At 48.1% G+C, this 27,335-nt stretch overlaps 1 protein-coding gene across 3 annotated transcripts in view; it reads left to right on the top strand.

Annotated features, from left to right (window-relative positions):
- Nucleotides 1-25,345, top strand: part of SNPH (syntaphilin) — a 49,792-nt gene extending 24,447 nt beyond the window's left edge. Inside the window, exons 3-6 of one of the 3 annotated variants that reach the window (XM_083507479.1) lie at nt 10,209-10,299; nt 12,647-12,853; nt 18,132-18,281; nt 19,718-25,345. In XM_083507479.1, the coding sequence (XP_083363605.1) occupies nt 10,250-10,299; nt 12,647-12,853; nt 18,132-18,281; nt 19,718-20,981 (1,671 nt within the window). In that variant the 5' untranslated portion in view covers nt 10,209-10,249 and the 3' untranslated portion in view covers nt 20,982-25,345. The remainder of the gene's footprint in view (nt 1-10,208; nt 10,300-12,646; nt 12,854-18,131; nt 18,282-19,717) is intronic. The other 2 variants (XM_083507480.1, XM_083507481.1) reach the window with 2 other exon arrangements.
- The last annotated feature ends 1,990 nt before the right edge of the window (nt 25,346-27,335 follow it).

Here is a 27,335-nt window from a genome sequence, read left to right as displayed (position 1 = left end):
GTTCACGTATTGTAAACTGACCTGTGATCCTCAAATGAAGGGTGGTATGGAAACTTAATAAATAGAATAAATGAATATTCTGCTGTGTGTCTGCTCTTAAGAGACACCCATGAATTCAGCATTTGAACATACAGTGGTGCCCCGCAAGACGAAATTAATTCGTTCCGCAATTTTTGTCGTCTAGCGAATTTTTCGTCTTGCGAAGCACGAAATCCCATAGGAATGCATTGAAAATCAATTAATGCGTTCCTATGGTCAAAAAAAGTCCAAACAAAGCCAAATTTGGTACAACAACAGTTTATTAACTGCTCTTTAAAGTCACACATACTGTAAAGAGCAGTTCAAAAATTGAAGGGAAAATAAATTAACTTTATAAACAAAACATGTCTTTGTTTTTAGACAAAGGAAACAAAGTCGCGAGACGTTTTCGTCTTGCGAAGCAAGCCCATAGGGAAATTCGTCTTGCGAGGCAAATCGAAAACGGAAAAACCTTTCGTCTAGCGAGTTTTTTGTCTTGCGAGGCATTCGTCTTGCGAGGTACCACTGTACCGGTTTGCTTTGCAGAGGGAAGTATGTAGGTGTTTTTACGGCGGAGCTGCCCTGCTCCTCTCCCTCTGCGCGGTTCCTTCGTCACTGCTTTAACCTTGACATGACAATTTCGTGTTCCAAGTTTTCTGTGGCTTCTTTCCCCAGTCCTCCCACATCATTCATCACCATGGAGAACCGAACTCTTCCAGAAGCCTTTATTCTTTTCTTGCTACTTTTTAAAAGGAGCAATTAGTAGGTTGGAAGGACTAATTTTTGTTGGCGGGGGAGTTCTGCCTCCCCCCACTCCTCTAGAACTCTTGTCTGAGCAGTGAATTCAGGGTGACGCCCCACATATATGTTCATTGCTTCAGAATGGCCAAATGGGTTCAGCTGTGTATCTTGGATAGTATTGCACCAAGAAGAAGAAGAGTTTGGATTTGATACCCCGCCTTTCACTCCCCTTCAGGAGTCTCAAAGCGGCTAACATTCTCCTTTCCCTTCCTCCCCCACAACAAACACTCTGTGAGGTGAGTGGGGCTGAGAGACTTCAGAGAAGTGTGACTGGCCCAAGGTCACCCAGCAGCTGCATGTGGAGGAGCGGAGATGCGAACCCGGTTCACCAGATTGCAAGTCCACCGCTCCTAACCACTACACCACACTGCCCAAAAAGTTGGCTTTGGGTGATATGCCAAGGTCTTTCTGCAGTAATCATATTGTTATGAGTTTAGGGGAGAGGAAATAGGATGTGTGCGATACCTGTCTAACCCATGAATCCAGCAATTAAAATATAATTAAAATATAAGCCAGGCTAGCTTCTTGTGTGGAGGTGACCATCTGGGTGATGTGCCACTAAGAGACGAAAGGAAAGGGGGCTCTATGTGAGACAACAGATGGATCTCTCTCAACTCAGAGATACTGTAGTTAGAAGGACAAAGCCTGAGTTTAGAGTTGAAAGTGACAGCGGTTTGTCCCAGCTCCTGCCAACCTAGCAGTTCGAAAGCACATCAAAGTGCAAGTAGATAAATAGGTACCGTTCCGGCAGGAAGATAAACGGCGTTTCCGTGCACTGCTCTGGTTCGCCAGAAGTGGCTTAGTCATGCTGGCCACATGACCCAGAAGCTGTACGCCAGCTCCCTCGGCCAATAAAGCGAGATGAGCGCCGCAACCCCAGAGTCGGCCACGACTGGACCTAATGGTCAGGGGTCCCTTTACCTTTACCATTAAAGCAGCCAGCTGCAGAGAGAGTCAGAGCAACATTTGAGAGCAGTGTTTGATTTCTGTTTGAATCAAAGGCTGTGGCTATGGAAGAAACATGCTGCAATTGGGTTGCTAATGCTGTGAGCCCCTCTATCATAGGCTCAGGTTGTATATATGTGTGAATAAACCATATATCATGAAAACACCACACTCTGCTGTGCCTCATTCCCAAAGGAAGCATGAGCCCTAAGTGCGCCTGGAACCTCTAGAATCTTGCACTGCTCAGAGACTGGGATGGTATTCAACAATATGCAGTGGCTCGCTTCATTCTGTTGGTTTCCAGTCCCAGCTAATGGTGCTGGTATTGTATAAATAATATAATTTATTATTTATACCCCGCCCATCTGGTTGGGTTTCCCCAGCCACTCTGGGCGGCTTCCAACAAAGTATTAAAATACAGTGGTCTTTTAAACATTAAAAGCTTCCCTAGACAGGGCTGCCTTCAGATGTCTTCTAAAAGTCTGGTAGTTGTTGTTCTCTTTGACATCTGGTGGGAGGGAGTTCCACAGGGCGGGTGCCACTACCGAGAAGGCCCTCTGCCTGGTTCCCTGTAAATTGGCTTCTCACAGCAAGGGAACTGCCAGAAGGCCCTCGGTGCTGGACCTCAGTGTCCAGGCAGAACGATGGGGGTGGAGACGCGCCTTCAGGTATACTGGACCGAAGCCATTTAGGGCTTTAAAGGTCAGTACCAACACTTTGAATTGTGCTCGGAAATGTATTGACCTTGGGTCTGGAGTACATGAAGGCGAGACTTCTCCCCTACACTTCTCTTATCCCTAATATTGTTCCTTGATATCTGATAGAGGCTACCTAAACAAGGGATGCGGGTAGCACTGTGGCCTAAACCACTGAGCCTCCTTTGCTTGCCAATCGGAAAGCCGGTGGTTCGAATCCCCATGATGGGGTGAGCTCCCGTTGCTCTGTCCCAGCTCCTGCCAACCTATCAGTTCAAAAGCACACCAGTGCAAGTAGATAAATAGGTACCACTGTGGCAGTAAGGTAAACGGTGTTTCCGTGCGCTCTGCACTCGTCACAATGTTCCGTTGCACCAGAATCGGTTTAGTCCTGCTGGCCACATGACCCGGAAAGCTGTCTGTGGACAGACACCGGCTCCTTTGGCCTGAAAGCGAGATGAGCGCAGCAACTCCATAGTCGCCTTTGACTGGACTTAACCATCCACGGATCCTTTACCTTTACCTTACTTAAAAAATAAGAGCTAGTATAGCACAGTGACCAAGTGTCTGTGGCTATGTCTTTCATGGATGCTTTAGTTGAGATCCCTGCATTGCCAGCGTGGTGTAGTGGTTAAGAGTGGTAGACTCGTAATCTGGTGAACCGGGTTCGCTTCCCCGCTCCTCCACATGCAGCTGCTGGGTGACCTTGGGCCAGTCACACTTCTTTGAAGTCTCTCAGCCCCACTCACCTCACAGAGTGTTTGTTGTGGGGGAGGAAGGGAAAGGAGAATGTTAGCCACTTTGAGACTCCTTCGGGTAGTGATAAAGCGGGATATCAAGTCCAAACTCCTCCTCCTCCTCCTCCTCCTCCTCCTCCTCCTCCTTCTTCCCTAGATGACTCTGAAATTCCTTTCCAACTCTACAATTATATGATTTTATGTAAACCCCACCCCGTGCATGCTCAGTGCTCTCCCACCATTGGTGTGCACATTAGCCACAATCCGTATCTATCTTGCCATTTCCTATGAAATGTTTGGGGGATTTTCCCCCCAAACGAGCTTTGATCCAAATTTTGACAATAGAACCACCTCCCTGCGTTTTAAGAGGATAATGTGTTTGCAGCCTGAGCTTTTAATCAGGAAGGTTGTGATTGAAGTGGCACTTTTGCTGTGAACTCACTAGGCGGCAATACTGACTTAGATAACAGGGCGGTTATTGACATTTGTTTAGTGTCATGCTAAGCGCTCAAGGCCTTAACAGTGCTGGCACCCTCACAGTGGAACTCCCTTTCAGAAGAAGCTGCCCTCCTGGTTTTTAGGAAGTGCTGTGTATCAGAACTATTTTCAGGATGGTATGGGCTGTTGAAGTGATGGGTGTGTCTTGGAGGAGTGAGGATACATGGGGGTCATTTAACTGGCTCACAAGCCACAACCGAGCCGCCTGCTCAATGAGTCCCCACGTGTTGCGCTAAACCAGCGCAGCACAGGGACTCGCTTCCACGGCACCGGAAATTGCGTCTGCACAGACGCTGTAAATCACATCTGCGCAGATGCAGTTGCCGGAAATCGCGGGCCCGCATGCGCAATCCGGTCCATGGAGGGATCTCCGCTGGAGTGAACAGGCCCAGGCAAGGTAAACCTTGCCACAGACCCTCTGAAAAATATAGCCAGCAGGATTTAAATTTCAGTAATAAAGGTCCACATTTAACATTCTTCTTTTTTTTAAAAAAGGGACATGGGTGGCGCTGTGGGTTAAACCACAGAACCTAGGGCTTGCCGATCAGAAGGTCGGCGGTTCAAATCCCCGCGACGGGGTGAGCTCCCGTTGCTCGGTCCCTGCTCCTGCCAACCTAGCAGTTCGAAAGCACGTGAAAGTGCAAGTAGATAAATAGGTACCACTCCGGCGGGAAGGTAAACGGCGTTTCCGTGCGCTGCTCTGGTTCGCCAGAAGCGGCTTAGTCATGCTGGCCGCATGACCCGGAAGCTGTACGCCAGCTCCCTCGGCCAGTAAAGCTAGATGAGCGCCACAACCCCAGAGTCAGCCTCGACTGGACCTAATGGTGAGGGGTCCCTTTACCTTTACCTAATAAAGGTCCACATTTAACATTATTCTTTTTAAAAAAAAAAAAAATCCTTAAATAGCAGCCATGGGGTATGATCAGGGCTGAGCCTGTAGTGAAGAGGGAGGATTTGTAGTTTGGCTCTGTATATAAGAATTTGTTCATGCAAACAACTTTCTTGATGTTACAGTGATGAACAAGTATGTGTGGAATGATGCTTAGCTGCAGGGCTCACAGGTACCCTAAACCAGTGTATAAGCCTTTAAATGTGCTTTGTAAAGCTGCCTTCTGGCTGTGTCCTCAGACAACTCCAAAAGTGGTGTTGGTTCAGTGTATTTTTATTTATTTATTTAAGTATTTATAGACTATGCTTCCATAAAAATACAACGTGGCAGTCTGCAGCCCATAAAGTTGCAATAAGGTCAATAAAAAACATCAATAAAACGTTCATAAAAGCATCAGTAAAAACAAAAAGAGATCCTAGTTTGTAAAATCAGACTCACGCGGCAAAGGCCTGTCTGAATTAACAATAGGTTTTAGGGCACAGCTTCTGTCCATTCCCAAGAGCCACCAGAGAGGCTAAAGTGCAAAAATGTTCTTGTAGCCTAGTCCTATAAATGTTTGCTTAGACGAAGGGTCCATCAAGTTCAGGGGAGCTTTCTCCTGAGTAACTGCACCTAGCACAAAAGCTTTGGGGTTGCTTGTGGAATCAGCCTATTTTATGTCTATACTGTTTCACAAGCACAGCCCCTGCTGTTTCCTGCAACCCAGCCCCTCTAAGCTTTTGTCTAGCCAAACTGCCCTCCCTAAATTCCTTTCCTTTGCCACTCTCTGGTGCAGCCAGGGTGCTGGGTTTTTCCTGGCTCAGTGCTGCAGTCAGCAGGCTCTGCTTAGGCTGCGTCTCTTCCCTCGCAGCATGCAAGCAAGCCGGGTGATGACTAATCGTGGCGCATTAGCAAAAACCCCTGCAGCTTTGCATCTTGGGGAGGAAGACTCCATCGATTGGGGAGCTTTTATCCGGAAAGGCAGCCTGCTCTGCACACAGCTGGAGACTCCCGCCCCACAGCATCTCCCCACTTCCCTTCCTCTCGGGAGTGAAGGGATAAAGCACAGGTTGCAAAGTTTAGCGCAACCTACTGTCCTACTCCCCCTTTGTGAAACTCAGGACAGTTTCTTCTGAAGATTTGTGGTGTCTTTGTGTAAAATCAAAACTGGTTGTTTACAGGATGGAAGAGTTCTTGGGACCTAAATGATTAAGGCCCAAAATATCTTAAAAGACAACAATATGTTAAGACAAACACCATCCTGTGTGTTAAGATCAGCAAAGATATGTAAGTGGTTGTTGTTGTTTAGTCGTTTAGTCGTGTCCGACTCTTCGTGACCCCCTGGACCAGAGCACGCCAGGCACTCCTGTCTTCCACTGCCTCCCGCAGTTTGGTCAAACTCATATTCGTAGCTTCGAGAACACTGTCCCACCATCTCGTCCTCCGTCGTCCCCTTCTCCTTGTGCCCTCCATCTTTCCCAACATCAGGGTCTTTTCCAGGGAGTCTTCTCTTCTCCTGAGGTGGCCAAAGTCTTGGAGCCTCAGCTTCAGGATCTGTCCTTCCAGTGAGCACTCAGGGCTGATCTCCTTAAGAATGGAGAGGTTGGATCTTCTTGCAGTCCATGGGACTCTCAAGAGTCTCCTCCAGCACCAGAATTCAAAAGCATCAATTCTTCGGCGATCAGCCTTCTTTATGGTCCAGCTTTCACTTCCATACATCGTTCAAGTGGTAGTGGGGTCTAAGAGGACATTCTCTGCAGCAGCCCCACAAGTGTGGAGTTCTCTTCCTGTAGAGGTGCATCTGATCTCCTCGTTGTAGGGCTATTGTTGTATGCTGACAACCTAACTCTTTACCCATCCTTTGACAGCTGAGCTACATATTTTAGAGATTACCTTTATTCTCTGTTTCTAAATAGTATTTTAGGTGTTGTGTTATACGTTACTTTTATCTGATCTTCAGTTGTAGCATCTCAGAGTTGTTTTAACCTGCCCTGGGAACTTATGGTGAAGAGTGGATAACATATCCTACAAATAAATAAACGAACACAGTTCAGGGACAAATTCCAGCCAGGCAAAGGTGCTCAATGAAAGCCTGGAGCAGGGCCAGTGACCTGTGGAAGAGACAGGACCTAAGGAAAGTCCCAGGGGCCAGATAGAGCTCTGGAGGGCCGCATTTGACTCTTGAGAAGTAGTGGACCATTAGAAGAGCAGCCTGGATCAGGCCAGATGACCATCTAGTCCAGCATCTTCTTCTTCTTCTTCTTCTTCTTCTTCTTCTTCTTCTTCTTATTATTATTATTATTATTATTATTATTTATACCCCACCCATCTGGCTGGACTTCCCCAGCCACTCTAGGCAGCTTCCAACAAAATATTAAAATACAGTAATACATCAAACATTAAAAGCTTCCCTAAACCGGGCTGCCTTCAGATGTCTTCTAAAAGTCTGGTAGTTGTTGTTCTTTTTGACATCTGGTGGGAGGGCGTTCCACAGGGCGGGCGCCACTACTGAGAAGGCCCTCTGCCTGGTTCCCTGTAGCTTTGCTTCTCACAATGAGGAAACTGCCAGAAGGCCCTCGGAGCTGGAACTCAGTGTCCGGGCAGAATGATGGGGGTGGAGACGCTCCTTCAGGTCTACTGGACTGAGGCCGTTTAGGGCTTTAAAGGTCAGCACCAACACTTAGAATTGTGCTTGGAAATGTACTGGGAGCCAATGTATGTGGTCTCGGTGGCCACTCCCAGTCACCAGTCTAGCTGCCGCATTCTGGATTAGTTGTAATTTCCGGGTCACCTTCAAAGGTAGCCTCACGTAGAGCGCATTGCAGTAGTCCAAGCGGGAGATAACCAGAGCATGCACCACTCTGTTGAGACAGTCTGCGGGCTGGACCCAAGCACAAGCGCCTTCTCCCCACTTCTGATTCCCAGCTCCTGGTATTCAGAAGCACACTGCCTCTAACTGTGTAGGAAAGAGCATAGCCACTGATAGACTTAGCCTCCCTGAATTTGCCCAGTCCTCTTTTAAAGCTATCTAAGTTGATGGTCATTACTGCGTCCAGCAGGAGCCAGTTCCACAGGTTAACTCTGCAGCACTGCATGTAGAAGTACTTTCTCCTGTGCCAGTTGTAGAAACTTGGCACAAAGCCGCAGAGGCATCCTGGGGCAATTTGCCTGCCACATGGTTCCATTTCCTCTGCTCCCTGTCACCCCTTCTCCTTGCTCATTCTCATCCCCGAGCGCAATTCAGAATTATCATCTGATTGTTCATTGATTTGTTAATGGCCGTGACAATTGTTCCCTGTCTCTCTGAATAGGGCTGGGAGGAGATTTCGGTGTACAGTGGTGCCCCGCAAGACGAAATTAATTCATTCCGCAAGTTTTGTCGTCTAGCGAATTTTTCGTCTTGCGAATCACGAAATCCCATAGGAATGCATTGAAAATCAATTAATGCGTTCCTATGGTCAAAAAAAGTCCAAACAAAGCCAAATTTGGTACAACAACAGTTTATTAACTGCTCTTTAAAGTCACACATACTGTAAAGAGCAGTTCAAAAATTGAAGGGAAAATAAATTAACTTTATAAACAAAACATGTCTTTGTTTTTAGACAAAGGAAACAAAGTCGCGAGACGTTTTCGTCTTGCGAAGCAAGCCCATAGGGAAATTCGTCTTGCGAGGCAAATCGAAAACGGAAAAACCTTTCGTCTAGCAAGTTTTTTGTCTTGCGAGGCATTCGTCTTGCGAGGTACCACTGTATCCATTTTGTATGTGGAATTTGTCATTCTCTGTCAGGGAACTGCCATCAGAGGCAAGAGGAGAGGTAAGACGCTCCAATGATGCAGGGGAGGGAACTAGCAAGGAGAGAGAGAGAGCTTCCGCTGGGGAAGGAAATCCAGGGGACACCAGGGAGAAAGGGGAGGCTGAGAGTACTGCGGAGGGAAGGCTCTGAGACTCTTCCAGTGAAATCAGCGAAGAGTGCACAGGACCTCCGCTTGGCACGCCCACGCTGCGCAGAAGGCTTCCGCGCAGAGAATCTAGGAGGAGACTTGGAGTCAAGGAATTTCTATGTTGGAGGAAGTTTAGGAGACGCCCACTAACGGATTCTGCCAGTGACTAAGACAGTCACGTTGTAAGGGCTGTCAAACCAGGGAAAGGTTTAGCTATACGACCAGCTTGGAGCAGTTTGCAGTTTACGCACAAGCAACCCCAATTCCCATTACATTCTCCAAAAGATGACCAGCTGCTATAACCCAAAGTCTAGTTCAGGCCCAAAAACAGGACCAGGCTGGAGAGAGGGAGATGAGTTTTATGGGGCCGTGGGGATGAAGGCCAGCCAGCTGGGACAAAAGAAAGCATTTTTTAAAAAATCTGTTCCTTTTTAAGATGTATAAACCGTGCTTTCGTCCACATATGGATTCCAGGGTGGCCTACAAAAATAGAAATATCCCTACATAGAAATATTTCACATCCCTGAGCAGGAAGATGAAATCCATCAGCCCTAAATAAAAGGGGGGAGTCATGTTCTGATCCTGCCATATATACCCCATTGTTAGAAGGACCTTGTTATCCATTGTGTTCACACCACGCCTTGTCCTTTCCACCTTGTCCTTTATGGACTCACCCAAGGAACAAGTTAGGAGCCCATCTTTGAAGGAGGCTGTGCCTGGAGGAAGAACTGTGAGGGAAGAGACTCCATCTGGCAAGGCCTCCTTCCTCCTGCCTTGCTCCACCCTCTGGTCTCTGCTTCTCAATTTGTATTTTATTATTTCATGTACTGTGGCTTGCCGGTGTTTTACTGATTATAGTTTAGAAATTATTTATCGTAACTGTTAAGGGTGAATTTCTGTAACTTTTATATGCTGTTATTATTTCATACTACTCTAATGGTTGTTGAATGCTACTTTTTGATGTAGATTGCTTGTTTTAAAGTTTTGTATTATTATCACATTTTTGTATTGCATTAGATTGTTATAAGATGTACATTTTTGTTTCTTCAGCTTGTAAACCGCCTTGAGTATTGTAAGATAGAAAGACGGTATACAATTTTTTTATAATAATAATAATAATAATAATAATAATAATAATAATAATAATAATAATATATTTATACCCCGCCCATCTGGCTGGTCCTCCCCAGCCACTCTGGGCGGCTTCCATAGAACCCAAAAATACAGTAAAATATCACACGTTAAAAACTTCCCTGAACAGGGCTGCCTTAAGATGTCTTCTGAATGTCAGGTAGTTGTCTTTCTCTTTGACATCTGCTGGAAGGGCGTTCCACAGGGCGGGCACCACTACCGAGAAGGCCCTCTGCCTGTTTCCCTGTAGCTTTGCTTCTCGCAATGAGGGAACCGCCAGAAGGCCCTCAGCACTGGACCTCAGCGTCCGGGCAGAATGATGGGGGTGGAGATGCAAGAAAATGTTGATGCAATATTAAATCCAAATATTGAAAATAATGAATTATTGAATATTAAACCAGAGGCTGTACAAGCACCTGAAACAAGTCTGCAAATAAAAGCATCTTACCAAATAGGAAAAGCTTTATGGTTTGAAATCTAGGCATCCCCCAATGCTGCTTGCTATAACCCATGTTTGTTCTAACCCCAAAATCCTTTCCCTCCCCCTTTTTATATCTCTCGCTCTTTCCCCAGCTGGAGTGACAGCCAACGTCACCGCCAAGACCTGCGGTTCCATGGCTATGTCCCTGCCAGGAAGCAGAAGACCCTCAACGGGATCCCGGAGGTGAATATCACGCACCCTTCCCCTCTACATTGCGGAATGGGACTTCCGGCAGCATCCCTGCTGGTTCACAGCAAAGGAACCGTTCTCGCCCCACCCCAGCCTTGCCCATGCTGCTTTCCTAGAGCGAAGAGAGAGCCTGGGTGCTCTCCGGAGATATGGAAGGAGCCTCTTCTCCTTCCATGTGCTTCGCAAATGTACAGGATTATGAATGCTGCACAGTGCCTTGTGGGGACTGCAGAGCTGCTAGGAAGGAGGGAAAGGTTGTTTCTTGTGGCTGCCGTAATCCAAAATTGCATGCCTGTTGACCACACCTTGGCACAACATTTGCATGCCTCCTCGCCTGTTGTGCATGTGTGAACCGCTCCATCACAATAACTGAAGCCGCAACCCCGCACTTCAGTTCTGGGTAGCCAAAGGCAGTCGTTGGGGAGGCTGCTTCCTCAGGAGCAAGGGGGTGGTCTGTTGGCCCTGGCGGCTTGCCCTTCACTGCGTTTTCCCCTGTCCCTTAGTGTGTTTTCAAACATCGGAGGTCCCTGCCATTCGCATTTGCGAAGGCACCTCCTGAGAACAGGGCTGCCAGGCTCTTCGATAGGCTCTGCTCCTGCGCCTTTAAGGCAAGCCGGCGCAGCTTGCGATGAGCCAAGCCAAGCACAGCTCTCCTGTCACGCTCAGTGACCTGTCAGGTCCTGCCAGCCACAAGAGCAACGCTTGTTGTTGTTTGAAAATGCCAGCCCTGTCCGGGGAGAGCAGAGCAATGCTGAGCTCTTGTCAGACGCCTGAGTTCCCTGGGTTCTTTCACAGGAACGGAAGCATGTGTGTTAATATGGATGGGAGCGAGGAGAGGGTGTGCCGACCATCTTCACTTGCTAAAAAGGACTAGGAATTGTTCACCCCTGGGCAAGATGCCATGGATCTAAAGTACAAGGAGACAGATTTAGGTGAAACATGTTAGTAAGCTGCCTGTGGTGCTGTGGAATGTCAAAACAGAGACATGTCAAGCACTTAGTACCTAGCGCACTCAGGTAGCAGTGTCCTTTCCAACCCTTTGATTATATGACTTCTTATCATAGTTTTAATTTTTATTTAGTGTTTCTATACAGTGGACGCTCGGGTTGCGAACGTGATCTGTGCAGGATGCATGTTCGCAAGCCGCAGCGACACATCTGTGCTTCTGCGCATGTGCAAAGTGCGATTTAGCGCTTCTGTGCATGTGCGACCTCCGAAAACCGGAAGTAACCTGTTACGGTACTTCCGGGTTTCGGAGCGTCCGTAACCTGAAAAAACGCAGCCTGAAGTGTCTGTAACCTGAGGTATGACTGTACTATCCATGAGCAATAAGTTCCCTGGGCAGATTACAACATTAAAGATGTAGAATCATGAGATTGTAGATTTGGAAGGGGTCCCAGGAAGTCATCTGGCCTAACCCCCTGAAATGCACGAATAGATGTACAGGTGCAGATGTAGAAATACAGCATGAGGGCAAAGTCAAAAGCAAATTAAGACAACGTTATTATATATACAATGGAATCTCAGTTATCGAACGTAATCCGTTCTGAAAGTCCATCCGACTTCCGAAATGTTCGGAAACCGAGGACCAAAGGTCTGTCAGTAAGTTCAATGGGGAAAATTGAGAAACGCACCTCGGAAGCCGTTCAACTTCTAAGGTGCATTCGAAAACAGAAGCATTCCCTTCCGAAACGTTTGACAGCCGAGATTTGACTGTGTGTGTATAGTCAATGAATACATGTTCCCTTGCAAGCATCTCTCCTACCTTTTCCTATCCATCTATCTAAAATGTTGCTTAAAGGGTCTCTGCCGCCTCTCGTCATCCCAAAGGCAGCCTGGACCTAAGGATGATACTGTATTTTTCCGTGTATAAGGCTAGGTTTTTTTCCTTTTAAAAATGTCAGAAATTAGGGGGCGTCTTATACACGGATAGTGCCAAGGGTGGGTTGGCAATTGGTGAGTCCCCCAAAATAGGGGGCGTCTTATACATGGAGGCGTCTTATAGACGGAAAAATACGGTGCTTTCCAGCACTTCCCCTCTAGTGCTTATGATCAGATGCTTTTTCCTGGGCTCTGGGCTCCATGAAAGTGATGGGGTGCTCCTGCTGGGGTGCTGGGGAGTGGTGCTGGGGGCTTGCAGCGCCCTCCTCAGGCCCGCCTTTGCTACTGCTTCACTAACCTGTTTGCAGAGAGAGCTTTTGCCACGTTCCATTTTGAACCCTGCCTGTTTGTTCTTGTCGTTTGTTTTGTTTTGTTCTGTCCTGTTTTGTTTTTTTCTTCTTCCTGTATTCGTGTTTTCCTTTGGTGGTGGTTTTTGTTTGTTTGTTTGTTTTGTTTTAAGCCGTGAGTTTTACGGAAGGAGTGGCTTTGCCTCGTTCTTTAAGTCTGCAACGGCCCCTGCCACTCCGACTGAGAAACAGCCTCTTCTTCCTGCCTCCAGGCGTCCCTCTCCGCCAGTGAGCATGCGGGACACCTACGGCACTTCCTCGCTCAGCAGCAGCAGCAACTCCGGCTCCTGTAAGGGCAGCGACAGCAGCCCCACCCCAAGGTAACCCTTGGCTCCTGGAAGGGCAGCAACACAGAGACACACACACGCGCGCATCACAAGCGTCCAACATAAGAGAGAGAATTGCCTTGCCAACCCAGCAGTGGCCTGCTAAATATTATTATTATTATTATTATTATTATTATTATTATTATTATTATTATTTTGTTTATACCCTGCCCATCTAGCTGGGTTTCCCCAGCTACTCTGGGTGGCTTCCAACAAATTATTAAAAGACAGTAATACATCAAACATTAGAAGCTTCCCTAAACAGGGCTGCCTTCAGATGTCTTCTAAAAGTCTGGTAGTTGGTTTTCTCTTTGACATCTGGTGGGAGGGCGTTCCACGGGGCGGGCGCCACCACCGAGAAGGCCCTCTGTCTGGTTCCACTGTAACCTCACTTCTTGCAATGAGGGAACTGCCAGAAGGCCCTCGACGCTGGACCTCAGTGTCCGGGCTGGACGATGGGGGTGGAGATGCTTCTTCAGGTATACAGGACCGAAGCTGTTTAGGGCTTTCAAAATGACTCCCAGACTGCGCACCTGGTCCTTCAGGGGCACAGTTAACCCATTCTGGACCAGAGAGTCCCCCACACCTGCCCACCCCCTGTCCTCCCAAAACAGTACTTCTGTTTTTAATAATAATAATAATAATAATTTATTTATACCCCACCCTTCCCGGTTCAGAAAACCGGGCTTAGGGCGGCTAACAACAAATTTAAAGCACTTAATTGTGATACAACAAAAAAACAGCATAAAATACAGTATAAAAGCATGAATAACAGTAAATTCAAAGTTCTAAAATCAATTTAGTGGAAAATCCACGCAATAAACATTAGATGATCACCAGGCCTAGCTGGCTAAATTAGTCCTCTTTGGGCCAGAAAGGAGGCCAGGGGAGAATTAGCCTCTAGGATAGCTGCAAGCTGAGCAAGATAGAGGCATCGTTGTTGCACATTAGTCCACAGCACCTGGTAGTCTGGGAGTATACCGCCTCTGATTATGGAGGGTTCTGCTCAGCTTGGTCTTTGCCAACATGGCAGCCTCCACATCTTTTGAACTACAACTCCCATCAGCCTAGGCTGGTGGGAGTTGTAGTCCCAAAGGATGATCAAGGGTCTGGAAACCAAGCCATATGAGGAATGGTTGAAGGATCTGGATATGCCTAGCCTGGAAAAGAGGAGAGATGTGATGGCCATCTCCAAACACCTGTGAAGGTCTGTTGCGTGGAAGCTGGAGCAAGCATGTTTCCTCCTGCTCTGGAGGGTAGGACTCCAACCAATGGATTCAAGTTGCAAGAAAGGAGATTCTGACTAAACGTCAGGAAGATAGATAGATAAAACTTCATTCGCATTAGCCAATAGCCATACCAGCAGTAAAACATTACAGTATACGCAGAAAAGGAAGTTTGATATAAGAGCACAATTTAAAGTCCTGAATCAGCCGTCAGTTAGTGGCCCTTATTCTGATGGCCCCTGCTGTGAACCTAGCAACCTTTGCTGTTATCTTCTCATTTTGATCTGATAGAAGAAAGGACATTGTGGCAGTGGTTGAGCGCCCTGGGATGGTTAGTATGAGTGGGGTGAGGATCTCGTTCCTCAGGTCTTTGTAGAGAGTACAGGACAGGAGGACGTGTGCCGCTGTTTCGGTGCTGCCGTCTCCACAGGGGCAAAGACGTTTCTCAGACAGGATCTTTTGGGATCAACCCTCAAGTACCGCAGATGGCAAAAACATCCAGTCTTGCAAGTGTAAAAGCACATCTGTATTTTGGGATCATAAGTTTGTGCAGATCTGGGGCCAGAGAATCAAAATGGAGAGGTGGAAAATGAACATACCAAGGGCAGAATTTCCTTAGAGTGGCCAGGTTTCTCTGAAACATCTTACTTTCTGGCAGTAAGATCTGTTCAACAGTGGAATGGAGTCCTTCAGAAGGTTCATTGGAGGTTTTCAAGCAGAGGTTGTATTGCAGGGGGTTGGACTAGATAGCCGTTGGGGTCCCTTCCAACTGTGATTCCATGAAAACATTTGAAGGGCACCCTTCTGGCATGGGCTAATTTAGCCATTCTGGCTAATAGGTAAAAGTAAAGGTACCCCTGCCGGCTCGGGCCAGTCTTGCCAGACTCTAGGGTTGTGCGCTCATCTCACTCTATAGGCCGGGAGCCAGCGGTGTCCGCAGACACTTCCGGGTCACGTGGCCAGCGTGACAAGCTGCATCTGGCGAGCCAGCGCAGCACACGGAACGCTGTTTACCTTCCCGCTGGTAAGCGGTCCCTATTTATCTACTTGCACCCGGGGGTGCTTTTGAACTGCTAGGTTGGCAGGCGCTGGGACCGAACGATGGGAGCGCATCCCGCCGCGGGGATTCGAACTGCCGACCATGCGATCGGCAAGTCCTAGGCGCTGAGGTTTTACCCACAGCGCCACCCGCGTCCCTGTGGCTAATAGCCATCACCTAACCTCAAGATGTCCAATATAACTGGGAAAATGTAATTGATTAGTCCAATCCTAACCTGGCACCAGTGATCCAGGTGGGCTGCCAAATAATGGCAGATTGAACTCCTAATGCTGGTTAACTGAGGCTGTTCTGCAGCACAGAAGAGTAGCTAGGAAGCAACTGGAGGGTAGCCTGCCTGTACTCTTCTATTGCATGCTTATGAGTGGAAGGAACTACATGTCTAACTATATTTGTAAGCAACCGTGAATATGAATTCAGCTGCTGATAATAAGGCTGGACCTGTGAATGAACCCCAAATAAACCCCATAAAAAGGGATTGGATTCTGTCTTTAAAAATAGCTGTTTCAAAAGAGCAGTACTGCAGTATGTGCAGACTAATTCTGAACTCAGTTGAAATGAGGGCAGTTACACGCTGCTAAAACTGGGGCATAACGTATGTCCCTTGATACAGGGTTTCAGAAGTGATCAAATTCACCATTAGTGTGGAAGGGCAAGAAAGTTGCCAACAGATTCCATATATTGGTTGGTAGGTAGGTAGGTAGGTAGGTAGGTAGGTAGGTAGGTAGGTAGGTAGATAGATAGATAGATAGATAGATAGATAGATAGATAGATAGATAGATAGATATTGCAATTGCTCTTATGCACCTGTCCTTTGCACACAACCTATGTATTGACCTGGGATTAAAATATAAATAAATATGGATTGTATTTCAGGAACCTTAAAAATTAAGTCCAATGTTGCAATAGTAAAAAGGAAAGGAAAGGAAAAGGATCCATTCAACAAAAACTTTGTGAAGGTCACCAGTTATTGCAGCTGCAAATGGAATAGTGCTCGAAGGATGTACTTTCACGTTACACATTTTTGGCAGTGTTCCTGTTCTCGGCTCCTGCTTCTCCCATCTATAACATCCAGCCCAGCCTACCTGGCGTCATGATGATGTGTGTGTCCTCCCTGCCATCACATTCCCTGCTCCGCATCATTGGCAGGACCAGGGAGCCACGCATAAGCATATATATTGTATTTTTTGCTCTGTAGGACGCACTTTTCCCCCTCCAAAAATTAAGGGGAAATGTGTGTGCATCTTATGGAGCGAATGCAGGCTCCTTGGCTTCAGCGATAGCAACGCAAAGCCTCCGAAGCGCAGAGGGACTGCTCCCTCTGTGCTCTGGAGGCTTCGCGTTGCTTTCGCTGAAGCCAGAAGAGTCTATCCCTGAAGCCTGGAGAGTGAGAGGGGTCGGTGCGCACCCACCCCTCTCGTTTTCCAAGCTTCAGCGAAAGGAACCTGAAGCTTCGGCATCGCTCTGGATCCCTGCAGCTTCGGCATCGCTCTGGATCCCGTTCTGGAGGCTGGGGGAGGGGGAAGCTCGGGCTTCCCCCGCCCCAGCCCCGCGCTGGGGGGGGGGGGGATAAATTTTTTTCCCTTTATTCCCCTCCCAAAATCTAGGTGCGTCCTATAGGGCAAAAAATACGGTACTCATCATGGAATCAATATATATGAAATAAAGCAATCATACAATTCAAAAATCAACAGTAGACTAATACAGTTTACTGTTAAAAATCAAGGATATAAAACATCATGGTTAAAAAGCCAGGGCAAGGTGGGGGGAGATAGGAAACAGACACACCTCTCTGGGCAAAGCATTTTAACACTGGAAAAAAGAAACTTCCCCTCATTGACACTGATAGGATCAGGGCCCCTGCCACAGCCTCAGCTCTGGAGAGCTGTTTTTTGTGGGGGTTTTCTACAGCAGAATATTACTGTACAACAATTTTTTAAAAAACTTATTTTAGCTATGTATTTATGATCCCCCATTACTCCCCAAAGGCCGAAAGCTAACCAAGATCAGTGGTTATGGATAAATACAGAAAGGGTGCTGGGTACTGCAAAGTACTAGGGTTTGGCAAATCGACACAATGCCAAGGGTCTTGCAAGCGTAAAGAAGAGTCTTTCGTCTTAAATGTCTGTCTGATTTCCCCCTCTGCTGCTCTTCTCTGTTTCTTCATTTGCTACAGTCATTAGTCTGCTATCTCCACATTACTCCATCCTGGGCAAGAGGCAGCACTAAAGCATCCTTTGCGCAGGGTCATTGCTCTCCTCTGTTCTTGCTTGGCTTTGGAAGAGAAATCTGGAGAAAGGAGCAGAAAAATCTGAGCTCGAAACGCCCACAGTTACCGTATTTTTCGCTCCATAAGACGCACTTTTCCCCTCTTAAAATCTATGGGGAAATGTCTGTGCATCTTATGGAGTGAATGTGTGGTCCCTGGGGCTGGGGGGGGGGGACCCGGGCTTCCCCTGCCAGCCCCGACCTGTTCTTTGGGGCTGGCAGTGGGGGAAAGCGCTTCTGGGGTATCCCGTGAAGCCTCCGCAGGGCAGTGGGGAGCCTTCATCCCGCTGCCCTGGGGAGGCTTCGCGCGGCTATCCCTGGCTTTTGCGGGAGGTGGGGGAAGGGACAGAGCAAGGCTCTCTCACTTCCCCCACCTCCCGCAAAAGCCCCCAAGAGCCGCATATTTTTTTTCTTGAATTCCCCCCCCCCAAAAAAAAAAGTAGGTGTGCCTTATGGTCAGGTGCGCCTTATGGAGCGAAAAATACGGTAACTTAGCAGTGTCAACATAGGCAGCACTGTCCTGAGTTTCTGAAGCCTAAAAGGTGAACCCCAAGGTGCTTGCAGTCTAATTTTCAGCCGTGGGAGAGAGAACAAGAGAGTGAGTGTGAGAACGTGAGGAGGTGCAGTCATGTGCTCTGAACCTTCCACGGACCAGGAAGGGAAATCTCCCTTTGGACCAGGGGCAGTTCCAAGGCACTGATGAACTTTCCTGTATTTTCAGGCGCCCAGTCAAGTACCTGCTGTGCAGCGACAACCATGGGATCAAGCCCCCGACCCCCGAGCAGTACCTCACCCCCCTCCAGCAGAAAGAGGTCTGCATTCGACACCTCAGGGCCAGGCTGAAAGACACGCACGAGAGGCTGCAGGACAGGTCAGTATTTGGGGGCTCTTGCATCTGGGGTGGAGGAATTTGAGGCTCGGCATTCACCTGAACATACTAGGCCAGGCAAGCATCAGTCAGCCTTGCGGGCCGCTCAGAACTGCGTCAGGTGGAACGTTTCAGGTGCTAATGATTGATAGATTACAATAGCTGGCTTCATGGGAACGACACACCTTCCTGAGATTTGCTGTGGAAGTATCTCCTTGCCAGTGCTGAAGCTTCAGCTGCAAATTTAGCCAGCTTCTTGCGCTTCACCTCAGGCAGCAAACCGTAAACCTTACTCACAGGTAAGTGTGCATAGGATTGCTGCCTAAGAGAAGCAGATAAAGGTAACTTTGCTGAATGTGTACAGTCTACTCACAGAATTTAACTTTCACTCTATATCAGGGGTAGTCAACCTTTTTATACCTACCACCCACTAATGCATCTTTCTTGATGGTACAATTTCCTTACCGCCCACCAGGGCTCGATAAAAGGAGGATTCAGCTTGTGCCCTAGAATAGAATAGAATAGAATAGAATAGAATAGAATAGAATAGAATAGAATAGAATTTATTATTTATACCCCGCCCATCTGGCTGGGTTTCCCCAGCCACTCTAGGTGGCTTCCAACAAAGTATTAAAATACAGTAGTCCGTTAAACATTAAAAGCTTCCCTAAACAGGGCTGCCTTCAGATGTCTTCTAAAAATCTGGTAGTTGTTCTTCTCTTTGACATCTGGTGGGAGGGCTTTCCACAGGGTGGGTGCCACTACCGAGAAGGCCCTCTGTCTGGTTCCCTGTAACTTGGCTTCTCACAGTGAGGGAACTGCCAGAAGGCCCTCGGTGCTGGACCTCAGTGTCCAGGCAGAACGATGGGGGTGGAGACGCGCCTTCAGGTATACTGGACCGAGGCCGTTTAGGGCTTTAAAGGTCAGCACCAACACTTTGAATTGTGCTCGGAAATGTATTGACCTTGGATCTGGAGTACATGAAGGCGAGACTTCTCCCCTACACTTTTCTTATCCCTAATATTGTTCCTTGATATCTGATAGAGGCTACCTAAACAAGGGATGTGGATGGTGCTGTGGTCTAAACCACTGAGCCTCCTGGACTTGCCAATCAGAAGTGGTTCGCATACTGGGCTGACAGCATTTAGGGCTTTAAAGGTCAGCACCAATACTTTGAATTGTGCTCGGAAACATACTGGGAGCCAATGTAGGTCTTTCAGGACTGGTGTTATGTGGTCTCTGCGGCCGCCCCCAGTCACCAGTCTAGCTGCCGCATTCTGGATTAGTTCTAGTTTCCGGGTCACCTTCAAAGATAGCCCCACGTAGAGCGCATTTCAGTAGTCCAAGCGGGAGACAACCAGAGCATGCACCACTCTGGCGAGACAGTCTGTTGCAGAGCTAGCAAGGGCAGTGACCGTCTGCTTGTCCGTCTGCTACAGGGATGCAGAGATCGATGACCTGAAGACGCAGCTCTCCAGGATGCAGGAGGACTGGATCGAGGAGGAGTGCCACCGCGTGGAGGCCCAGCTGGCGTTGAAGGAGGCCCGGAAGGAGATCAAGCAGCTGAAGCAAGTCATCGACACCGTCAAGAACAACCTGATGGAGAAAGACAAAGGGCTCCAAAAGTACTTTGTGGACATCAACATTCAGAACAAGAAGCTGGAGACCTTGCTGCACTGCATGGAGGTCGCCCAGGATGGGACGGTCAAAGAAGAGGGGGCTGCCGAGTCTGCGGGGGGCTCTCCGGCCCGCTCCCTCACCCGCAGCTCCACCTACACCAAGCTGAGCGACCAAGGAGCCGCCGACAGGAACCTGGGCGGCTCCCAGATCTCAGTGGAAGAAGCAGCCTGTGACAGCGGTTTTGTGGCCGCGGACGACTCCTTGAGCCGGACGGACTTGCTGGACCAGAGCAGCCTGCTGTCCTCGGGGGTGGAGTGCGGCACAGACGACACCTCCCTGCAGACCAACTTCACCCTGGGGTCCCGGGTGCCCACCAGCTCCACGTACGAGAAGCTGATGGGGTCTCAGCACAGCGTCGAGGCCGCGGTTCAGGCCAGCTGCATGCAGGAGCAAGCCATACAGACAGACTTTGTGCAGTACGAGCCAGATCTTGATACCATCCTAGAGAAGGTGATGAAATCCCAGGCTTGCAGCCTGGCCAGCCCCACCTCCGTGTGGGTGTCTGAAATGGAGGAGGCGGCCGAGCCGCAGAGCTTGGAGATCCAGGGCCAGAGTCTTCCTGGGGGGGCCACGGACATGGCAGCCGCTGATCCCAGCTCAGCGGTGTCGATCAGCGCAGTAGAGGAGGGAGAGAACGCTACTGAGCAAGCAGCTTCGCCAAGCCCAGTGGCCAACAGCCCAACCGTGCGCCAGCCTTCTAGCGCCAGCCAGTCGGTGAGCGTCGTGTGCGCCCCAGAAGAAGAAGAAGAAGAAGCTGAACCAGGCCAGGAGCTCGTAGCAGCAGCAGCAGCGGCGGAGCCTCAAACTTACTGGAGCCGCCACTTCATCGTGGATCTCCTGGCTGTGGTGGTGCCGGCAGTGCCTACGGTCGCCTGGCTGTGCCGCTCGCAGAGGAGGCAGGGCCAGCCCATCTACAACATTAGCTCGCTCCTGCGGGGCTGCTGCACGGTCGCCCTGCACTCCATCCGCAAGATCAGCTGCCGCTCCGTCACCAACACCAGCAGCTCCTGCTCCCAGCCATGACCTTCCCCTGCTAAGCCTGTTGCGCCGCACACTTGCTTCGCCCAGAGAGAGCCAGTTCATGGAAACGACCATAATTTAGCTGACCACTGATTGTACATTTCATCCACGCACTGAGACTTTTTATTTATTTATTTCGGTATTTATTGGGGGGGGCACCTGGGTGACCGTTCTGACCTGCTGCATCTCGATTTATACAAATGACTTGGGGGAGTTAGCGGTGCCCCTCTTCCTGCAACCCTGGAGGAATTGCAAGGAGCTGGGATTGGGCAGCCGGCCTCCCTGCTGAAGGACCCTCGCGCCGTAGGTGCTGTAGCTTGCGGAAGTTTTCCTCTCATTCCACTTCAGGGAAGTTACGAGACTTTTTCCCGATCTCTCTCCTTTCCACAGTAGGCTCTTTCTGGCCATTTTTGCGACCTGCTAGAAAAGCTCCCCAATAACTTGTTTCTTTCTCTTCTGCTTTTTCTACCGCTACTCTAGAAACCACCAGTGTCCCTAATCCTCACTAGGCCACCACCTGTAACCCACTTTTGCTCGCGTCCCCTCACTTACAGGATTTTGCAGCAGTAACTACAGATCCTGCCTGAGCCTTTTGCCAGCTCCCGGTGGGAAGAGAAGGGGTACATCACAGTTGCCTTGCAGTGACGAGATGTATTCTCACCCACTGCCAGGTTGACTCACAAGTGAGGAGGGAGTGGATTTCATAGCTCAGCAATCGATCACCTGCTTTGCATGCAGAAGGCTCCAAATTCATTCCCCAGCACCTCCAGGTGGGACTGAGAGACACCTCTACCAGTCAGTGTAGGCAGCACTGGCCTAGATGGAGCAGTTATCTGACTCCTCATGAGATAGCTTCATATGGTCCATGGACCCAGAGACATCGCTTTCCTCCCTTCTTCCAGTGACAGGCAAAGGGACCATCTTTGTTCTTTCATGGGGCACCAAAAAAATAAAGCAGAGCCCTTTCTCCATCTAATGACACAACGCCCATCACCTTCCTGACAGTTTAAAATGGCACGTTCCTTCCTTTGAAATGGGTTACCATTTCCCCAGTCTTACTAAAGGAGCCGGCGCTTGCATTTTCAAGCTCAGTTCACAGTTTGTGTTTCTTCTTCTTCTTCCCAAACAAAAAAAGTGACTTTACCAATTTATAATCCCGCATTCCAACCCTCTCCTGTCACCCTTTCTGTGACATTGATGCCAGTCATTTTGGCACCTTAAGTATGTCCCCTTCCAATCCACTAGGGGCAGTAGCAGGGCTACTCTTCAGTAGTGGCTTCTGCAGGCAGAGAGGCCAGCGCACATGCGCTGCCCATGCGCCCTGGCCCTGGTTCAATACAGTGGTACCTTGGTTTGCATACGTTTTGGATTACAACCACGTCAAACCCAGAAGTGCATGTCCCGGTTTGCAACCTTTTGTTGGATTACAACCCATTTTTTTTGGATTACGAACAAATATTTTTGGGAGGTCCCATTGGCAAAAGCACGCCTTGGGTTACAACCTGTTTTGGTTTACAAACAGACCTCCGGAATGGATTATGGTTGTAAACCAAGGTACCACTGTACTGGGAGTCTCCTGTTCGTTCTTAAAGTTTTCGTTACTGCCTGCCTTAGGCGCAAGTCAATGGACATGATCATGGGGGGGGGGAGGGGTAAGAGACCCTGGATAAATCACTGCTGGTCAGGATAGATAATATCGTGTTGGGTGGCCTAGCGGTCCGAATAAGGAAACTGCCCAACGCTATCCCATTTCCCTGTGGCTTCATCCTGCTCTGCTCTTTTCCCTGCCCCCACTTGCCAGACAGTGATGCCCAATAAATAGTCTGTTATGCTGGATGCGGGTGGTGCTGTGGGTTAAACCACAGAGCCTAGGACTTGCCGATCAGAAGGTCGGCGGTTCAAATCCCCGCGGCGGGGTGAGCTCCCGTTGCTCGGTCCCTGCTCCTGCCCACCTAGCAGTTCGAAAGCACGTCAAAGTGCAAGTAGATAAATAGGTACCACTCCGGCAGGAAGGTAAACGGCGTTTCCGTGCGCTGCTCTGGTTCGCCAGAAGCGGCTTAGTCATGCTGGCCACATGACCCGGAAGCTGTACGCCGGCTCCCTCGGCCAAGAAAGCGAGATGAGCTCCGCAACCCCAGAGTCGGCCACAACTGGACCTAATGGTCAGGGGTCCCTTTACCTTTTATGCTGGAGTCATGCAATACAACTCCCTTCCCAACTCAATTTTCTTCCTATTCACTGCTTCCTTCAGATTCCGTGCCCAAGAACCCCCTAAGAACAACAGAAGCTCTCATCTGGATGTTCCTTTGGCAAAGTTCACAAAGAGTTGATCCAAACCAGTATCCTTTAGCCCAGTAGTCTTCAGTCTTTTCACACCCAGGACCCACCTTCGACCCAAACATTTCCCATTATTATTATTTTTACCATAGTGCAACTGCTGCTGTTGTGACCCATCGTAGATCAAGCCGTGGCCCAGAAGTCAGTCCCAACCCACCTGTTGAAAAACCAGTGCTTTAACCAACCTCAAACAAATGATGCCCCTCACACCACTAAGATGTGCTGTGCCCCCTTTTCTCTCAAATTCCAGCAACCTGTTTCATGAGCCCACAACTTCTCATTCCTGCCACTGGTGTTCCAATTACCCAGTATGCTTTTTCAAAGCAACCACTAAGCAACAATGCACACAGACACATTCTTGCTGCTTTTTTTGTCCCATTAGTGATGACTCTCCGCACTCCGAGCAGCAACCAGTAGGAAGAGAGCTCACGTGGGATGGAATGAATGAATGCCTAGATGAATGATTGTTTTAAGACTCAACATACTATATCTCCTCTAGGTGGTGTAGGAGCCCCAGGGATGACACACTGTGTAGTATGTATAAACTGGATTTTTATTGTTAGGTTTTAAGACTCAGGCTTGTCTTGAAGTCGTGCCCTCTGCTTTGGGTTTCCTTTTCCTTAATCCCCAGAGTTGGTTGTGGCTACTCAGGGGGAAGGGAAAGGCACTTTGCACTTTCTCAGAGACACTTCATTCGTTCACATTTCCCAGGGCTAACGCTTGGGGAGCTTTGTCTCACGTCAAGCCCTGATCACTAGCACCTAAAGCCCCCAAATGGTGCTCTACCATGTTCAAAAGTTTGGTTCTCTGATCTGGAAGCCAAGAACTAAACAGGGAAGCAGACATTTCAAATTTGAGCCTGGCCTCACTTTCGCCTATTTACCCCCAAAGCGTTGCAGAATTACGGAGAGAAATTCAAGCCCTTCTGCCTCCCTCCCCCCCACCTGAGAATGTTAACAGAACGTAGTGGATCACGAATGTTGTGCGAAAACTTCACTTTTGACGACCGCGTTATTGTCACTTCTCCCCATCACGTTCATGACGAGACTTTTCGAACTCTCTTTGGCTCTGACTCCCTCAGCTGGGAACTGAATTTTACGTCGTCCACTTCTTGGAAGCGGCTCCTGGGAAGGGCGGCTGCTGGCCGAGATGCAGAAGAGCCAGATAATATACCTCGCGTAGAGCAACTGGCCGCCCCCCTCGCTCGGGGCAGTAATTAAGGAGTCCTTAATTCGGTTTTTGTCTTGCTTTGCACTATGTTCACTTTTGGCAAACTTGAACCCTACCATGCAAAGGTTATTGGCTGACAGCATCAGGCGGTTGGTTTCCTGTCTGCTAACCAACTCTCCGCAGTGCTGTTGGAAAAGCCCATTTTTCGGAACTGAAGAGGTGAAGGAAGCCGGGATATGATTCTCCTACCTGGTTGCTTCTTCCATAATTAGTATGAGCTTTGAGAGAAGAAATATAAGCCACAGGTGGCTCAATGGGTCCTTTTGCCTTGTTTGAGCTTATGCTTATGGATGTTTGGGTGATGCTGTTGGAGGGAGTTGGGGTATCTGTCTCTGAATGCCTCTCTCTGCTGCACTTCCAGTTCCAGTTCTGGACTACTGGGATGCCACTGGGTGGGCTGGTTTAAAGGGGTTGGTGCGAGCAGAGGCCAGGGGAAGTATTTAGTGAAAAGACTGCTCCCTTCTCCTCCTCGCATGGAGACTTTCCCCTTCAGTGCTTGAGGGTCAGTTTCATACAGCCTTAATTCTATGACTGCTATTTACTCTGTATTAGCAAAACGTCTGTTGTCAGGATTGGTGGGAGGGAGGGCTTGTATATTGCAGATCTCTTTGGGGAGGGCATTCCCGTACAAGATCCCTAATCGGGGGGCGGGGGGACAACAGGTAAGTTTCGCCCTCCCCACAAAGCGTCCCTCAAATGCAATGTGATATCTTTCCTTGTAGGAGTGAGCGACAACCATTTATTCATCTGGGAGAAAGTACTGGGTGCATTCATTGGCGATGGAGCTTAAGATGTTCCTAGTGACCACCAGGCACTAAAGAAACCCTGCCCTGGCTTGCATGGCCCCTTCCTGTGTTTCTGTTTTTCAGTCCTACTAGAATATCCAAGAATCATAGAAGTGTAGAGCTGGAAAAGGGAGCCCAGGACTCATCTAGGGAAGTTTTCAATGTTTGAGGTTCTATTGTATTTTCAATATTTTGCTGGGAGCCGCCCAGACCGATTGTGGCAATGCACTCAGACGGGTGGCATTATTTATTATTATTATTATTATTATTATTATTATTATTATTAATTATTATTATTATTAATACCCCATCCTCCCCGGCCAGAGCCAGGCTCAGGGCAGGTAACACCAGTAAAATAACAGTAAAAACATAGTAGGGAGGGAAAAAACCAATTTAAAATACAGGTTAAAATGCAATTTAAATAATTGAATTAATTTAAAATTACTACTGTTATTATCATCAAAGCATAAGATGATTGGGAGAAATAAAAATGTGAATGGCCCTTGGGTTCCCTGCCAGCTCTACGGTTCTGTGATTCTATTCTTTAAAAAATGGCCTGTCCATTTCTTGAAACCGTCCATCCTACAACTGATCAAGTTGCCGCAAGCCGTTGCAAGGCCACAGGACTGCGGGGGGGGGGGGGAATAGCCAAGCAAACATTGTTCCAAGCTTGGCTGTCCCAGAATTGCTGGGTCTCCGGGCGAGGAGATGAAGGCAATGGCAAAAGGCGGATGGAGAAAATGGCTGTGTCTTATCCCTAGTCGGGGCTTGTGTGCTCAGAGAGGGCAGATGAAGAGGAAAGGAGAAGGAGGGTTGTGAAGCTCAAAGGGTAGCTGGGGGTTGCCTCGTTAAGACGTGGGCCTCAGTCAGTGCTCAACAATGCCAGCTACCAATGCCAGCCCTATGGCGCAGAGAGAGCCTCAGCTATGGAAGCAACTAGTAGAAAAATAGACAGTCACGGAACCGAGAAATTGCACAAAACAAATGAAATACTGTGAAAATCCCTGAAATGAGAAGTAATTGACTAGAAATATTATATTGTGGAAATCAACTAGAAATGTGGAAATCAACTAGAAATATTATTAATATTATAAACATTATAAATATTATCAACTAGAAATGTTATTAAAATGTGGAAATCAACTAGAAATATTATTAAAATGTGGAAATCAACCAGAAATATTATCTTGTGGAAATCAAATCAGTCTTTAACATCAGCGGTAACATCTAGACCATGGGGGCGTTTCAGCCCTGTTCTTGAGTTTGTTCAAAACCTAAAACAGCTTATCTTGTATTCCTTTCTTTGAATTTGTGCCATTTAGCTTTTTAAGCCATTTTGTAAAAGCAGCACCGGGATTTTCATAGCTGAGTCTTCAACCCCTTATTATTGTGCTTGGCCTTCTTCAAGTTGGGCTTTGTTTAAAACTTGCTATTTAGGTTTTCAAACCTTTTCTGTAAATTCAGTATTAGTAACTGTACTTTTGAGTCTTCAATCCTTTATTACTGCGTTTTGTTTTATGTAGGTTGAGCTAGGATTATAATACATCAGAATTTTTGAGGCTCTACCCTTGTTAGGTCATTTAAAGTTTATATATTTCTATTTCCTTCTGAGGAAACTGAATAGTTCAGTGATACGAGGTTTGTAGTCGGCATCCCGTTAAGGCTTTGTTCTATTTTAGGTTTCCCCTTAAGTTTTTTGATTTTTATTACTTAGTTGATTTCCGCAAGATAATATTTCTAGTCGATTACTTCATGTTTCAGGGATTTTCACAGCATTTCATGTGTTTTGTGCAATTGAAGCAACTAGAACTGACCTTACTTTTGGATTTAATGGGGACTCTGTTGCCTGCAGAGCCAGTGCTAGTGAATACATGGTCCCAATCCCACCCCGCTTGGTGCCAGTGTCAACAGTTTGCACCCCAGGTCTTCAGCCGCCCTGACCACAAGGCTCGCATTTGTGGTCGGGGTGCCTTCACGAGTCGCTTGGTCGGCCTGTGTTTCTTTC

This window comes from Podarcis liolepis (assembly GCF_965112155.1).
Source record: "Podarcis liolepis genome assembly, chromosome: 6".
In the NCBI taxonomy this organism is placed as follows: Eukaryota; Metazoa; Chordata; class Lepidosauria; order Squamata; family Lacertidae; genus Podarcis; species Podarcis liolepis.
Note: the sequence above shows the minus strand (reverse complement) of the source record. Positions and strands in the feature narration are given on the sequence as shown.